This window comes from Rhodnius prolixus, unplaced genomic scaffold (genome assembly GCF_049639745.1).
Source record: "Rhodnius prolixus isolate KJV_2025 unplaced genomic scaffold, Rpr scaffold_4, whole genome shotgun sequence".
Taxonomy (NCBI): domain Eukaryota; kingdom Metazoa; phylum Arthropoda; class Insecta; order Hemiptera; family Reduviidae; genus Rhodnius; species Rhodnius prolixus.
Genome location: NW_027411614.1, coordinates 36949141 through 36966880, shown reverse-complemented (window position 1 = coordinate 36966880; position 17740 = coordinate 36949141). Strand labels below are relative to the sequence as shown.

The 17740-nt window shown below is 33.3% G+C and overlaps 1 protein-coding gene across 1 annotated transcript in view; it reads right to left on the bottom strand.

Moving 5' to 3' along the window:
- The window catches only part of tei (irregular chiasm C-roughest protein teiresias), a 508251-nt gene that overhangs the window by 17497 nt on the left and 473014 nt on the right, over positions 1-17740 (bottom strand). The window contains exons 3-4 of the mRNA XM_074131947.1: positions 13027-13311; positions 590-967 (exon numbers count right to left, since the gene is read on the bottom strand). Coding sequence (XP_073988048.1) covers positions 590-967; positions 13027-13311 — 663 coding nt within the window. The remainder of the gene's footprint in view (positions 1-589; positions 968-13026; positions 13312-17740) is intronic.

The following is a 17740-nucleotide window of genomic DNA, read 5'->3' as shown; positions in this document are numbered from 1 at the left end:
CAAACATGCTGAGAAGTGCAGAATAAAGTTTAGAAAGAATTCTTAATAAGAACCATAATCTGCAACCAGATTGGTTTTGGACTATGAAACGGCAGTTAACTGATCCGCTTGAGGTTTTAATTATTTAATTATCTCTTAGGTATTTTATTGCCTATTTTTAATTATTTCTGTTACTCGGTATTGAGTGGACATCAGTTTTAAATAATTGTATAATGCTCTCCTTCTCCAGGAGGAATCGGAATGAATTAAATCAAATGTAGTACTATACATAAATGTAGACAAGTAAATGTTCATCGTTTTTGGTAACTGATTTATTAATCCAGATGTAGAAAGAACATTACCAATTTGTCATTATTTTTTATTTCCAAGCTTTCGACCAAGAGACTAGGTCTTCTTCAGACCTTATGCTATTGACAATTATACTTTTTTTACTTTGATACATGTAAGGTTGGTGTGTTTTCTGCCTGTCTGTTTATGCTACTATAAACAAATATTCAGGAATTAGTCCCAGGAAGAAAGCTTGGCAAAAATAAAAAAATAATGGCTGAAATTGGCAATATTCTTTCTTCCTTTAAAGGCAATAACTTACACTGTACATCCAAGAGTATTGAAGCGTTCAACGGGGCTGGTAGGGTAGGATGGGTAACTATACATGCAACTGTAGAATTGTGATGAGCTCTCAGGACTCTGGGTATAGTAGCCGTGCTGGCAGTGAAACCATGTTGTGGCGCGTGTTGCGGTGAAGGAGGCACTGTTGGAGCGGCAGGATTCTCTTCCTGCTGGGATAATCCGGGTGGCGAAGCAGCTCCTGGAGGCGGTACCAACAGCCAGTGCAATCCTGGCGCCGGGGCACCGCCTTCCACAACACACTCTACAGAAAGGCGGCTGTTCTCCTTTACTGGTACAAATATATTGCCGGGATCTAGACGCCTGGAATCGATCAACAGGTACGGCGCCTTAGGCGATTCTGTAACAAAAAATACAAAACCATTTATAATTTAATGTACTAACTTTTATCATATCTGTCTGAAGACTTATTTATTATAGAAGAGAACTTCAATTATCTGCAGTCAAACACTAATTCAATAATAATAAAGTTAAAGCTATTTTAATTTTGATTATAACGCTGCAGAACTAGTGAAAACTATATTTTTGTTGCCATTCTGGATCCAAAGGCCAAAAAGGCATTGTACAATCTCGTTTTGATCTCTAGACTGCAGATCCTCCAGAAGAGAAAGCAAAATCCAAACTTGCCACCATCAACCTGTTCCCACAAAAGATCCAGAACCTAATCTGTTTACACCACATCACAGAAATCAATAAATGGATTTCCTCCCCTGTCAAAAATCCTAGTGGGTGTAACTCATAATTTTAACCAAAAAGGGACTAGTATGAGTCTTTTATAAAGAGTTGACCCCTTAAATCAGACATTAGAAGTCTGAAAGATGAACGTGCAAGATAAAGTATCATTTTACAATCAACCCTATCCAGAACCTATTATTTTAGACTTCAACAACCTTCCGAACGGTTTGGTAAAGATGAAGGATGTGAAGCTGTTCTTCACTCCTAGAAAATAACAAATTTGTGTCCAGAGATGCATCAACACACGAATCTCATCAATGAGCAGTTCTTAAAATAATCAGTTATTCATTGATTAATTTTACAATTAATTGATTGTATATTTTGTGCAACTATTTTCCTTTCGTCCATTAGTTAGGATTACTATATTCTGAATGTAAAGAGTATAGATGAGAAAGAAGGTTCGTCAGATGGCTTGTTGTTGCTGTTAGCTTTTATTTTTTCTTTTTTCCCCTTCTTTAGCTCTTTTGTATCCTTTCAGCCAGAGCACATCAGCACCAGCTGGGTCATTAGCGCTTCTGCTCGACGAAGAAAAAAAAAAATTCTTTTCCAACCGAACTTAACACTCTCGAACACATTCACACAGAGTATCATTATCCTTCCACTTTTCAAACTTAATCCCAACTTCCCATTTATTATCCGATAATCCATTATACTTGTATCTTGTATTTCTCTCTCCTTCTTTTACCTCTCAAGAAAAAAAAGTGCTTTGAGAATAAAAGCTAGTCGAACTTCCGGATAATTAAAATCCTTACATCTATAATATCCGATCTTAGGGTACTTTGAAAATAGAGATAATTTTAGAAATTATCCTTTTTGAAGATAAAAACTCACATTTAAAAAAATATTTCATAATAAAATTACTTCGAAGGTTTGTCATGCTAGTGAATTTATTTAAATATTGTGCAAAATAAATTTTTTATAAGAGTTTATAAGTTAAAAAAGTATGAGAAAATAATTTAAGTTGTTTATTCTGATAGTTACTTAGTTCCTTAGGATTTGGTTTACTCTTCGAAAAAATACATAGAACTAGAGAGGAATATGAGGCTAAAAGTCTATAACTGGAATACGAATGTGATTCAACCCACAACTGAGCGATAGTTACCCACTAGACCCACTGATGTTGAAAATGACCCAAAAGCACCTTCTTCCTAAACAGAAATAAATTTACAATTTAGAGTATTATTACTTACAAATAACAAATATCGTTCGAGGTTGTTATGTATACGATCGTATATTGAAAGTTATGCACCCTCAAAGATAGTGGTGACTAGGTAGTTGTTTCAAGCACAATACTGTCAGGAAATATAAATGTGATCGATCATAAGGGACCCATCTAATTATCTTTGTCTTTAGATACAAAGGGATATGATGTATGTACGTTGGTTCTAGAAGCAAACAACACCCACAATGAGAGAGTATGTACAAACTTCAGGTTACCGAGTCTTCCTCTCTCTGTCTCTTTCTCTCGTAACACTCAACAACTCCCACTTAACTCTATTTCGTGTAACCGTTTGATTTAGTGTATGCGTTTTGCTCCATCTTGTTGTATGTACGATGCTAAGCAAAGTAAATTCTGATACACCTTTGTATTTTATTGGATAGGAAAACAACTTACCATCAAGTGTTATATAAATATAATACTATATTAGTGTTAAAATTGCTTTCTCATTCTCTTCTTACGTTGTAGAGTCTACTTTTTCGTTCTATTAAGAAACTAGAATCACAACTCATACAATTTCTGCTTTTTAAACTAACATAATCTTTAAATTATGTCATTCTAATTCCAGATCATGGATACTATTTTCGATAATTTATTTCCAGCTTGTTTAATTAATAAATAGTAAATTAGTAAATTTACATTAATTCATAGAGTTTACTTACAAAGAGGGAAGTACACTTAGCATCCTGATCCTATTTAAAATAAAATTTATGATATGCGAGATATAATGAGTCATAATAATGGGATGATGATGTAAAAAGACCATATATAGGGTCTTGGATTTCTCACACATGGTATGTTACGATTCGACGTGTGTCCAGCTTTTCTGCTAATTTAAAAAAAAAAACATTTTCGTTGTATCTTTTGCTTTAACACCATAATCGGATAATTTTTCCAGTAAAATAGTTTAACTAAAAGTGAAAAGTTAAGCACATAAACTATTAAAGGTAGAAAAATGCGATTTATACCAGCTGTACATAAAACATTTCTCTACATTTCGGTGAAGAATGTATTGAAATCTGATAAATATGAAAAGAGATATAAGAGTTGGAAATTTTGAACGAATTCGGAAACCTTCAAAATATAACCTTCTAGATCACAATAACTATTGAGACTAGAACAATGTGATAAATTCCATTTATAGAGGTATCTATTCTCTACGATTCGGTAAAGATTTCATTAAAATCCGAAAAGAAGGGATAGTGTTATAATGTTTCAATTTGGGACGAATTTCAAAACTGAGATCGAAAACATCGAAAATTTAACCTTCTACATCAAATTTTCTGTGATATTTCGGTGTCTTGTACACTTCGAAAATGGGTAATTTGCTTCGAAATCTAAATTTTAGCGGTACCTTTTTTTTTTTATGTTATTTAATAAATAATGCCGTTATTATCTTTTTAATCGATTCCTCTTTTTGTTGTCGTGGTGCGGATTTCAGTCTCGTCAAATTCGATGATATGTGGGGATAAAATGGTGCTGATCGGTATGGCTTACAGCTTCGTTGAACTGGATGATTACCCGGTCAGATTGGGAGGAGTGTGGATCTTGTACAATTTAGGTGCGGCAGGACCGCCATTTTCCCTGTACTATTAGCCATAATCTACTTTGTAGTACTTATATGATGTATCTTAACCAGAAAGTTGGTTTTGGTTTAGAAAGTTACAGGGGAAAGCCCTTAATTGTTAACAACCTTGGACTTCAAAATCTCAAGTATGTCCAATCCAATTACCGTTTAAAAAAAAAATTTTTTTTTTGCTTATCAACCGGTTTTCTTGATCTAATGGCTAGTACCTTCATCTTTTTGCCGGATTTTTAGGGTACAATTCTTCAGAACTAACTGCAGTGCAAACAATTTACTTGCAAGATGCCATCTCGCAAGTCTTAGCAGAATTTGGATCGTTAAGTCAAAGGTAAGAACCTAATAGGAGTGAAGAATCTCCAAGAGTAGTGTTAGCCAAACAATGAAAAACCCATTCGACTTATTAAAAAAGAACTTACTAAAGTAGCAAATGTTACAAGTGTTTTAAATGAACTTTTTTCAGTGTTTTCAATCTCTTTTATAATGTTTCAATTAGACTCTGATTTCCTTCAGGATAATATCTCCACTACATACTTTTCCAGAATTTTCCCTTTTATTGAAAAGCATACATTGTTTAGTAGACTTATCAGACGTCGCAATTTCATTCAATTATGTCTAAGGTTCTTCGAGTGTAGTGATTCTTTAAAGAAACATCATCTGTAAGTATATGAAAGTTTCCTTTCTTTCTGGTTTTCCTCCACAAGGATATTTCCATTATCTTATTGAACCAAGAATAAGAACGCGATACAAATAAATAATTGAGGAAAATGTTCAAAGAATTACTAAAAGAATTGGTCTTCTTCTTCAGGGAGAGCCAGTACGAATATAGAAAATAGCAAACATTTGATGTTAATTTTAGCTCTACGTTTCGGTTGCTAGTTTTAAAATAAATAAATAAAAACACAAATTAATCCCTTCTGAGACAATATTATCTAAATGATCAGAAGCCGCGGAGTTTGAAGTGATGGGTCAATTCTCTGTAATTACTAGACCGCTATTGAGAACAACTCGTAAGCGTTTCTGACGCCCAACATAACGACCTTTTATTTATTTATTTTAGACATTCAAATTAATTTAAAAAAAGTATAATATTGAAAATCTTATATCATGAATAAAATTTACTGAAATTATGTCATTAATGAAAGAGATCAGAAGAATCCTGTAACTTTAAAATTCCTTAGTCGACGCATTTGCATGAGAAAACATGAAATTAAAATAACTACTTTTTAGATAAGCGGTGCGTACTTATCCTTAATGATCTCATTCAACATAAAACAGAAAGTGAAATTAGACTATTTTTCTTTGTAACATGATGCAGCTTTTAAAATAAAAAAAATAAATCTCTCCGTGGGCTCTACTTTGCACTTTTCTGGCACACTGGTTCATTAAACAGGCATTTGGACTTAATCTGTTGTTTAAGCCCTGCTTTCAATCTGAAGGTAATGATCTCTCGCTCGCAAATCCAACATCCCCTCACGACACCACTTGCTCCAGCCCCTTTTTCTTTTTTATATATACAAAAAAAAAGCTAATTATTTAACGAACGAAAACACACACAAAATTTGGCCGAAGTACTCGTATTTTATTCACGAAAGAATATATTGATTTTTTTTCTACACTGTTGCTACGTTTCAACACAATTTACATATTCATATTTTTTTTTTAAATGAAAATAGAAATATCATGCAAAAACAATTGTTTTCGTTAGAAGAATAAGATTAAAATTATTGAATAAGATTAATATAACAAGAAGTAAGAAATAAGATTAAAATTTTAGAGGAATAAGGAATCTGAGACGTCTGCAAACCCATGTGACTGCAGCCGTTACACATGTTTGTACTTCATTAGAAGAGACTGAAGTAATTACTTTCGGTACGATTAGAAGCTTTAATTCAATCTGATCACAAATTTTTAAATAAACGCTGACGTTTGTTTGTTACTGTAATGGAAGAGCTGCGGTATTGTCAAATATTCAGCTCAATTCAATTAACAACATCTACTGGCGCGAGAAAACAGGCAGTGGTCAATACAAATCAAAACCAACAATATTAAAGATAAAATTAGGTACAATAATTGTACTGAAGTTAGCAGCACAAATGCAAATAGCCGGTTACCTATAAATTCGATGGTTCTTCGTGCCAATTTGCCAGTATTGAAAGACATTTAATTACTTTTAACGAAAGTTTCTCAACGTTCGACATGATTCTGTTTTATTAGCTCTGTAGCCCCATTATTCACTTATTCTTTGGTAAGAGAGCTACTTCATTCTATCGTATTATTCCTTTTTTGCGATTTACGTACCCGAAATTTATGTTTATTAATGTATTACGACAGGCGCCACGGTAGCCAAGCGGTCAGAGGCGAGACCTGTAAAGCTAATTGTGCATTGTGGTACTGGGTCCGATTCCCGGTCTTAGGGCTTGGATTTTATTTAATGGTTAATAAAAGAAATTTACAGTAAAGTATGTTTGCTATTCGCCTCCGTCCATTACACCTTATCGGTAGTTGGACGTAAAGCCCGCCTGAAAAAATAGGCAATTACTTTACTTTACTTTTTACTTAATGTAAAACGACTCCGAGAATTTGAAATCTACAAACGTATCTTCCGAACAAACCAATCAATATGTTTTTAAAAAAGAATAGGACATCGTAATTCAGGATCTGCTATTGGCTCAAGTAATGCAATGGCTGTAAAGAATGCACTGACACTATTTCTCGAAAGAGTGTAAATATATTTATTAAAACTATTCTAAATATTCATTTTTTAAAATATATATTATGTGGTCATTAGTAAAGTAAACTTGCTGCTAAACGGTTGCCAAGTTAATGACCTTTTAGATTTCTCCAATGCGGCAATCTCTAACACATTAATTATATTTCCAAATAAACGGCAATAATAAATATGAGAATAATAAATTCCATTATTCAGTTTTGCGTTCTTCTTTATTTTATTTTATTTTTTCTAAATCGATTACTCAACCTTTACTATACCCTTTCCACTAACCTTGGGGCTATAATTAATGTGGCTGACCACAAACCAGGCTCGTTGACATAAAATTAATTTTTCCTAAAACAATTAATTATAAATCTAGAAAAAATGGTACTCGGAAAATATGACACGTATTTCACATTATATTTTATAATGATGGTAAAATTTTTTTAAATATTAAAAATATGGAGTGGACACACAAGACTAAAATTTAAAAGTAAAAGTACCATTCTGTAAAGTAGTACATCCAGTTTTAATTTTAAGTTGTAGTTTTCATGTGTAAATTATTTATCAATCCATCTCTAGAGGATTCTGTTAACATTGATTAAGAAAATTGCCTCTAAAATATTGCTGCATTTGCGACAACTAAACTAAGGATTTAATCTTCGTAAACTTTGATGAGAACGGTTAGCCTTCACTTTTACATTTACAAATGCGCCCTTACTGTGGTAACTTTAGAAACGAATACAATTTTTATCTTTTCTCTAGGGTAAATAAACGTCTTACACAATAGTTAAGGTTTTTACACATGTTACAAATCTAATAATTCACCTTACGTTCCACATTAACTTACAATAAGGTACAATTTTTCTTAAAATGTTTGTCTTCTTTCTATTGGGTGTGGATGTTAAGGTGATGCTAACTGTTTGTGAAAATCACTTTAACAGAATGTGCCAGCGTTCAAGTAATCGAAACCAGCATAGTTCAGCATTTCTCTGTGCTCTTTTCTTGTTCACTCTATTTGGTTCCATGTACGTTACGAGATTTTGTGTCGACAGTTCTCTTACAAAGACATTACAAGACACGTGTCCTCTTTCCCACCTCATATTGATCCTTCTACCTCAGTATGCATCAACAACCCTCTTGCTATCACAGCAAACTACATTTCCGTTTCTTCTTCTGTTATCCTTACCCAACTCCGGCCTGCTACTGCTATAGTCTACATATGTACAAACAACTAGAGCCATAACTTAACCTTTGATCTCAGATTACTGAACCCGATTGGTTATTATCACTTGAACAAACTGAACGATAAAAAAAAAAAAATTGATATTTATTTAGTAATTCATTTTGTGATGTTAGATATGGTTGAGATTAACAGAAACTTGAAACATAAGAGACAAACAAAAAAAAAACTTCTTGGAAAAAAGAAAAAAAATACTGCTACAGTATTAACACTTCTAAGAGTGTTACACCGCTATTAGCATTTTGCTGGTGATTTTTATTAATGGTATCTCAAAATGTTTGCAGCTGATTTTACGGGGTCCTGAACCTCGGTTTCCACTGATTTTTTCCTTGCAACGTTCCACATCAAGAAATATATGTCGTTTCTTATGAGGTTACCAAAATATTGCATATTCCTTTATGTGACTGAAAACATTGCTATTATTATTATTCAAAGCAGCAGGTAATTTGTCTTGCTTTGTATTTTTTTAGTTAAATGCTAATAAATTAATAATTTTTCATTCCATGTGATTTATTTTAAATACTGGGTACACTTTTATTACTTATTACACATTTTTTTATCGCTTTGTCTCCTTACTTTTTTGTTATCTCCGTCTGCTTCTTCCAAGGGTCTTTTTGTGCTCTTATTTTGTCTGATATCTGTAGCAAGTCTTCCCCTTCACATCGACCAACCATTGTTTTTTTTTCAATTAACTTTCAATTTAAAATACCTTCTCGGCAATGAATGATACTTGTAATCCTTTCAATCCGCTATTGTAGCATTAACGCGATGTTCACTTGATGAGAATCTTCTGATTGTCATAACGTCTCTGGTTTAGGTCTAAGAAAGAATGCGATCTGCCCAAAAATAATTCTGGTGGTGTCAAGCCTGTAGTCATCTGCTTGGTATCTAAATACATTTTTTTGCCATAACTTTGAAATTATTTTGTTCTCTTTCACATTGCATGTTTTTAATTTTTTTATTGCGACTTGGAACCGTTTTCCATTTGATCATTCGAACTAGGTTGGAATGCAAGACTCGTTACCCACTATCTGAGCACTGAACATTCGCATCTTCAAGTTGGTCTATCTGAGTTTATTTTTATGTACCGTTACTTCTTGAGTAGTCTCTTGAATCATCATTGAATTTCCTTTGGAGTCCTTGTCGCCTATGTTATAATTCATTCCAATACTATTTTATAATTATTGATTTTATTTACTTCACTACACATTAATCAACAATGCTTATAACATTTTTGTATTTTATATACAGTGACTCCCATTAATATTGGGACACCTTTTACAAAATGATTTAAAAGGAAAATGAAAACAACATACAAAAGTTTGGATTTTTTTTTTTTTAAATTACATTAGCAATTATATATAAGTATAAATCGATGAAATTCCAAACTGTTAGGTAGCACTTTTTGAAAAAGTGTGAAATAAGGCTTTCAAAAATATTGGGACACCAGAAGTGCTAGAGTTTAAATGTTCAATATTTAAAATCTCCTACTATTTAATATTTGGTTGGTAATAATTTAATAATTGCTTTTTGTCTTACAATAGCCCTCAAACGATCAGGCATAGGTGAAACAAGTTTTTGGTTAATTCAGGTGGTGTTTTTTTCCCATTCTTCCAGGAAACATCGTTTTAATTCATTTTTGTTAGATATTACTCGTTTACTTAAAGCACTAGCTAAATATTGCCATAAATCTTCAATGGGATTAAGACCTGGAGACTGCGGAGAGGTTTGGAATACTTTTGGGCAATTATATAACAGTCACTGGCGTATCACCCAAGCCGTAGGTTTGGGGTCGTTCTCTTGGTAGAATTTAAAAGACCCTAAAATACCCAATTTTTGGGCATTTTTTTTCAAATTATTTTTTAATATATTACTATAAACCATTTTGTCTATCACTCCATCAACAAACATTAATTCTCCAAATCCTGATGCGGACATCTAGCCCCAAACCATAACTGACCCACCTCCACCCGGAGGTGCAGCTTTAAAACCCTTTAAAGTTGGCTGTAAATTCTTCTTTTCGAGTTCAGCATTCGCTTTCCTCCAGACCATAACCCTTCCATCTGACTGGAAAACATTAAATTTTGATTCATCGCTAGAGTATATCATTCCAAAATTCACTATTTTTATTAAAATATTTTTCGGCAAATTTCACTCTCTTAGCACGATTTATCTTACTGACAAAAGGATTCTTCCAGACTACTCTACCATGATAGTCGAGTTTTCTTAGCACTCTCCGAACAGTTTCTGCTCCATTTTTGCTCTCTGAACATGTCAAAAATTTCACATTGAAGTTTTGGAGCACTAAGTCGGTGATCTTTTCTAATTCTTTTAATATATAACGCTGCTCTCTCTCAGAGAGCAGTCGAGGACGGCCTTTTTGTGGGATTGAAACAATTCTTTTTCTTTTTGGTAATGCTGAATGATGTTCTACACTGTAGATGTTTTAGGTCCGATCAGTTTTTCTGTCTCTCTAACACTTTTTATTGACTTTGTGCAAAGAAATTACAATTTTTCTTTGTTCAACCGTTGTATTTGTATTTTTGCGCGACATGTTACACCTGGCTTGATTTATATAAACTAATTTAATTATTAATTTCATATTGAATATACGTATGCTTAAGGCATATATTTACAAATTGTATAAATATTCGGGCAAAACCTTGGACAAACTATAAATTATAATAGTGTCCCAATATTTATGAGAGGTAGAATTTGCACTTATTATTATATATATTTTTTTTAATCTACCAAAACATTTTTATGTACTTATTTAAATAGTTTTTATTTAATTACTAGTAATTATAAAATGAAATGAATTTATAAAAATTTGAATAAATGGGTGCCACTTTTAATTTTCGTCAATTTTTAACTACTGTATGTACTGGCCCAATATTAATGGGAGTCACTGTATATATATTTTTTTTTATACCAGATTATCTTCATATGTCTATTTTAAATAAACTATGATTTGTGATAGTTTTTTTTATTATTATTTATAGTACAATACAAATAACGTCTATAATCTCTTTTCGATTTTAAGAACACCTTAACATTGTCCCTTCCCTTCTTTCGAGATGTAAACATTTCAAAGCCGCATTACGCGTTCAAGAGATCCATTTAATAGGTCACATAACTCATGACAACGAACATTTCTGACTCTTAAGTGTAGTGTGATATTCCTCCTTCAAAGTATGCTAATCATTTTTATGAAATGATAATTCTAAACGAGAGGTATTTCCATTCATCACATACATTCATTGCACCAAGTTACCTAATTCTATCACATGTACTCTCTCCCATTCTTCATTCAGAATTCCCTAAATGAAGCCGCTGATTTCTTCAAGTTTAACTTTAGCTCAATACAGCACTTTTTACTTCAATTGATTAACACAATATATCTAAGATTTCAAGGCAAACTTTATAGACTACAGCATTATTTCATAATAATAACTTTAGCGCGGCTTCGAACATTTTACACTTTACCATTCGAATTTTCAGGGCATTTTTTATTTATTCTATTGGTGGCCGCTAAATTTTAACTTTCTTACCCAATTTACTTTCAAATAACCATATCTGCAAAAAGGAGATGGTAAAATTGTATTGAATTCTGATTGCTTTACAGTAATAATCGTTTGGGCATATGACCCAAAACCTTGCTTAAAAGTAATGACTATTAGATGGGCACTTTCACATCCTTGAAGATGGATTTCCCACGTCCCCTTTCTAAATTTTCGAAATTTAAAATGAAAAAATAAATAAATAAAAATAGAAGAGCAAAGAAAAACTATTATTACAAATAACAGGTAGAATATAAAAGAATGTAACTGAGAATGCTCATATTACATTCAACACATATTGATGGACAGCATATTATATCTGCCATCTGTCAATATGTTCCCACTCCTTCATGTCTTCAGTTTTTGGATGGATGTCATCATAAATAAACAATAATTTCAATGTTACAATTTCCTAGTAATACCAGAAATCTTTTCAATTATTCAAATAAATGCCTAAGTTGAAATTTTGTTTCCTATTTACCTTTGTGAAATATTTATTTGTATACTGTTTTGAATATTTCAAATTTTATTGCTGAGTTGAAATTAGTCTCAATTTAAAAAAAAAAAAAAACTAAAAAAACAATACCTATTTTAATTTGATTAGATAGAATTTTGTGCAAAAGACGAATATTCCAGACAGTAGTATCAGTAACGATGAAAGTAATATAATGGCAGTGAATGGTTTGAATTAACGTAATGTCTATTTTTTCAGGCGGACTTCATGTCGCAACTACCAATTAGGTGTCGTGGACGGAGGCGACTAGCAAACATACTTTACTATAAATTTTTTTTATTAACCATTAAATAAAATCCAAAGCCTAGACCGGGAATCGAACCCAGTACCACAGTACGTATTAGCTTTGCAGGTCTAAATAATGAATGGTTTATTCAATTTAAAAACTGATGAGATATTAAATAAATAAGAAACGTAGTCTTGAAACTCGTCATTTTCTCGCAGTGCAGCCAGTTTAAATGAAGTACTATTCTCTCAATGTCTTCCATTGGGAAGATTCTTTGATTAATGTTAATTATCAATCCTTACATTTTTTCATAACTTAGCATTAGAACGTATTTTCTCCTGGTCATGTCAAAGAATGTTGTAAAGAATTAGAAGATTATTCTCTATGTTGGTTTAATGGATATATATTAATTAAATAAGAATTAATACCGGAGATCGCGGATCCGATTTCTGATTGCGGATCTGATTTCCGATCTGTGATTTTCACCGATTTCGGCGATGGGAAGTGTTGTCTGTTACAATGTTTTGAGAGAAAAGTGACCGGAGACCAACGTGCATTGAAATGGCTTTGGGAGCCAATGTCCTTAAAAAAAAAAAAACTGACTAACCTAAAACTACTAGATGTACTGGAGAAGAATGTGGCGAACAGTGCCACTGGCCGGAGTCTGAAGGTCTGGTTCTTGTGATGACAAGACTGGTCCTGTCTGTGTGATAACGCGGGTCTTGCGGTAAAGGTTGGCCATGATGCCTCCACATCGGCGCCGACAACCCACTACTTCCTGGACCACCGCTACCAACTCCTGCTGTACCACTGCCTTCAGGGGCCGGCTGGCAAGGCAGCACTGCCCTGCCTCCTTCTCGTACATGCACCTCCACGCCTTCGACCAATGCCACTGTAAGAAAATGTATGTCATTAGTTTATATAACAAAATAACTTATCCGTTTGATGCACCTTTGGTCCAAACCGTAAATATTTTTTTAAATGGAATTTGAGCAAATAATAGGATTTGAGTCATTTTTAGTTCACTTAAAGCAAATGTGGCGTTTTAACTGAATTAATACTTCATAAGTTAACATGAATTTTGAAGTTTATATTTTGTGAACAAGCTAATAAAATGTTTTAACTATAAAAAAGTCCAACAGATAGCCAAACTTATAACTCAGCAAGCAGAATGTACATAAGTGCTTTATAGCTGCGACCCTCCACTGATGTATTATGGATGAAGCGTTCCCTTCTGTAATGACTTTTAACCATTTCACTTTGTTTATACATACATGTATACATTTCTGCGAATGTATTTATGTTTTGTACATCAGCCGTAAGTCTAGTATTACGTTTTCATTCCTAGCATAACTTGGGAATTTTTGACAAACAGATTAAATTAATTATCCTATAAAGATAAACCTAATGTTATTTTAGTCTCTGTTTGCGACAAAAAAAAATAAAAAATTACTATTTTTAAATGATATCCCTTCATTTAAAAGAAATTCGAAAATTTTAATCTTCATTACAATGGTTAATTTCGGTTATCACATAATATTTACTTCACAACAGTAAATATATCTTGGAGCTGTTATTTCATTAGAAGGAATAATACATTTTTATGCCTATCTTAAGCCATCTCAAGATGCAAAGCTTCTCTTTGAAGGAGTTGTTGATGACCAAATGAAATATCTACGAGAATACACGTTTTCTTGTAGGTTCTCCTATCAGCATCTCTTGTCTAACGTTTTCTCAACTTGTGAACATGAAATCAGAAGCTAACTTACGATCTTGGATTTTTTTTTTTTTATTAGGAGAGGATATACCATCCGTGGCACCTACAAAGTGGCAATATTATTGTTCTAACTATGACCTCTTTGTTTAACTAGGCTTAATAGGCTGGAGGTTGGGTGTGTTATCCAATTGATTATACGAGTATTATCTTCTTCTAAATTTAACTCCAGATGTGCGGTTACTGAGGAAATATTTCTATCGAGCTGATTGTTTTCTTTTTGTGAGTTTTTGCAGTAAATACCCGCTTTGAGTACGGCTAAGTATGTTTTGCAAAATGGTCAGGGTGATAAGTGTATAAAAAAAACCTACAACGCAAATAAGGAAATGCGCAGAAGGTTTTCATTTGATATTTGGTTTAGGTGAAGATCAAAATTAGTGAACCGAAAGTACCACTTAAAAAATAAAATTCCTAACTTTTTTGGAGTTTTTTTACACTCTCAATAGTTTATATAAATATTCGAAACAGATTTTTTTGTTCAAAAAGTGTTGAACTTACTTCATTTACTTTTTTGAATATTGACCAAATCATGTCGGTCTGTTAATTTTATTAGAATCATTTTTCGGGAAATTTATCATTAATTTAAGTGGGGCCAATAAAAACGTTGTAAAGTTTAGCCCATGAAAAAAAGAAGCGTTTTCAGAGTATAAAATGGAAATGGAAGGAAATAAGTTCGTAGGGTTTTTAAGGTGAATTCTACATGATTAATTTTTTCGAGTATTTATAGTTATTTTCTAGGTAGTCGCAATATGTATGTATTAGGTGGATACATATTGCACCTGTCACTTGGTTTGAACTTTTTTTTTGGAGAGCATTTAATTTACTATAGTTCCGGGGTCTTGTATTCTTTAAAACAATCATAACTATTGGAAACATGTACAGGTATAATATTGAAAACAATTATTTTGAAAGGTCTCTATCTTAACCATTTAGAAGGGGTTTCCCTCTTTCAAGCTACCTTTATATGTTACTACATGGGCATCGTGAATTCAATTTTGATCTAATCTTGACGGCTTGATATATAATCAACATCCTTTTCAAGCAAACTTCTTTAAAGTTTTTCTGAAAGGCGATCTAAATTGCCAACGGACAGATACGAACACAATACGCATCCAATAAGTAATTACACTCTGGAGTACAGAGTTCGTCGAACAATTCAATCTAAGCTAATGGAAGTTAGACTTTCAGTGGAATAGAGCTTGTGTACCGTGCTGTACACAAGTCTTACTGTCAATATGACAAATATATAGAATTCTCTTTCACTGCCCTAATAACAGAGTAAAGTCTGCCGTCTTAGTATTAAGGCGATGCTTTTGACATTCTCGACTAGCATTAGCAATGGACTGTTCGCTTTCAAATTCTCTGTCGAAGTTGTCCAATTGTATTGACAATACTTTTCTTAACATACTAACTTCTTACTTCTTAGTTACATACTAATAAACTATTTTTTTTTTTTTTGCGCATCGACAGCCAAAGTAAGTCATTCGCGCCATATTATTATTATTTTGAATTTAAGGCGCGACAACAACTGAGGTTTACCAGCACTGCTGACCATCACTGGATAGTGAGCTGTAAGAAGCTCCTCACAAAAAATCTTATGGCCAGCCAGCAGCTGGATTCGAACCCGTGTCTCCGAGCTGGAATCCAGTATTCACTGACCACTCAGGTAACACCTTCCCTACCATATTATTATTACTATTATGATTTCTATTATTATTTTTTTTTTGGCGCATCAACAGCTGAGGTTATTAGCGCCCGGAGCTTTTTTCAGTGCACTGCCGGCCTCCGGACAGTGTTCTCTCGTTACAGACAACACTGTCCATCACCGGACAGTGAGCTGTAAGAAGCTCCTAGGAAGAGAAAATCTAAGGGTCAGCTGCTGGATTCGAACACGGGACCTCCGCGTGGGAGTCCAGTATGCTAACCACATAGCTAATCCCTTCCCTATTATGATTTCTATTATTATTATTATTACTGGGAAACGGGGCGGGTTCTGTTCTCCAAGGTACTGAAGGTAAAGAGCCTTATTGTACCACCACCCTCTGTAAGCTCTAGCAAATCAAGAATCCCATCTTTTCGAGGTCCAGGGTTTTACCCACAAGTTGTTTTTTGCTAGATAATAATCCCCACTGGTCTCTACGGGCTAGACCTCTCATGCTGCAACTGATTATTGCGACTTATAGGTAAGGTCATTTATGAATAGCAGAAATAATACAAGGCCAAGATGTGAGCCTTGTGGGTATTCGTTAACTAAATGATGTAGAATGGGTTGGTCTAAATCGGAACTCTTTGTCAACTCTGGGAGTGACAGAGAATCAATAATATCCAGGACAACTAATTCAAATATTTTGCTTGTAAGGGATTAAACATAAATTGGGACGTAATTTTTTAACCATTGTTCGACTTGCAGACATGTAGACAGAAACGATATTACCAATTTTTTAAACATTACACATGAGAAAAGCGATTAAACTAATGAAAATGATGTAAGGAATGACCAAAAAAAAAGCATAATGTTTTAGGATAAAAGGAGAAATTTAATGAGGACCAGGTCCTTTGATGGAGTTGAGGCCGGCTAGTTTCATGAGGATTGATTGTGGATTTTTAAAGAATTATTAATATGGAGCAGTAACAGAATCATAAAAACGTACGGAACGATATTTCAATCTTTCTGGCATGATTTTCAGTTTATTAAAGAAGGCTATTTTAACAGAGCAGAGTTGTTCCTCCTCTACTTTGGGACTTCCTCCATCACTGGTTCTCATGAGCCATTCATCTCGCAGCACCTCCCCCCCTGTATGAAACTTGTCACGTAGGGAAATTCTTGGGAGATCAATGAAAATATTTTTTCCATTTATTAAACTTATTTTAAAAAATCACGGCAAACCTTTCACCAAAAAATGCGTTCGCGGAACTCTGCCTCACATTACAAAATTCTCTTAAAAAATGCATATACCAAACTGAAACTCTTGAAAAACCAAGTAAAGTAAATCAATGTACAAGTAACATAAACAAGTAGTCCCAGGAACTAGTATTCCATCACATATCTCTTATTTCAGCAACGATCACTATCAAGAATGTCCAAGAAAACTATTTAATCACCTCTGTTGTAAGGATTTTTCTGAAGGAGGAAGTAGATTAGTTTCAGGGATCTTAGCGACCGATAATCTGCAGGTATTCCAACCTAACACTTCCGAGATGCCTAGTTGATTATGCAGTTGCTTGTTTCCAGCGATACGGATCGACAGCTAGCTAATAACACAATTATGCAATCTCCCACTCGTATACAAGGTTCTTACGTCTAAATCTGTGAACTCTGACACTACTTAAAATAAAAATCTTTTAGGTCACCGTAATTTTGGCTTTAAAGACACTTATATTATTTTAAGTATTTTTTTTTGTTATAAAGGTAAATGTATGCTTCATTTCCTGTAGTAACAGAAAATGGTAAAAAGAGGTTGTACAAGCCGACTTTCCAAATTTGGATAAACAGAATTGGCGAACTATAGACAACAATTTGAGATTTTACGAGTTATATCTATAGATA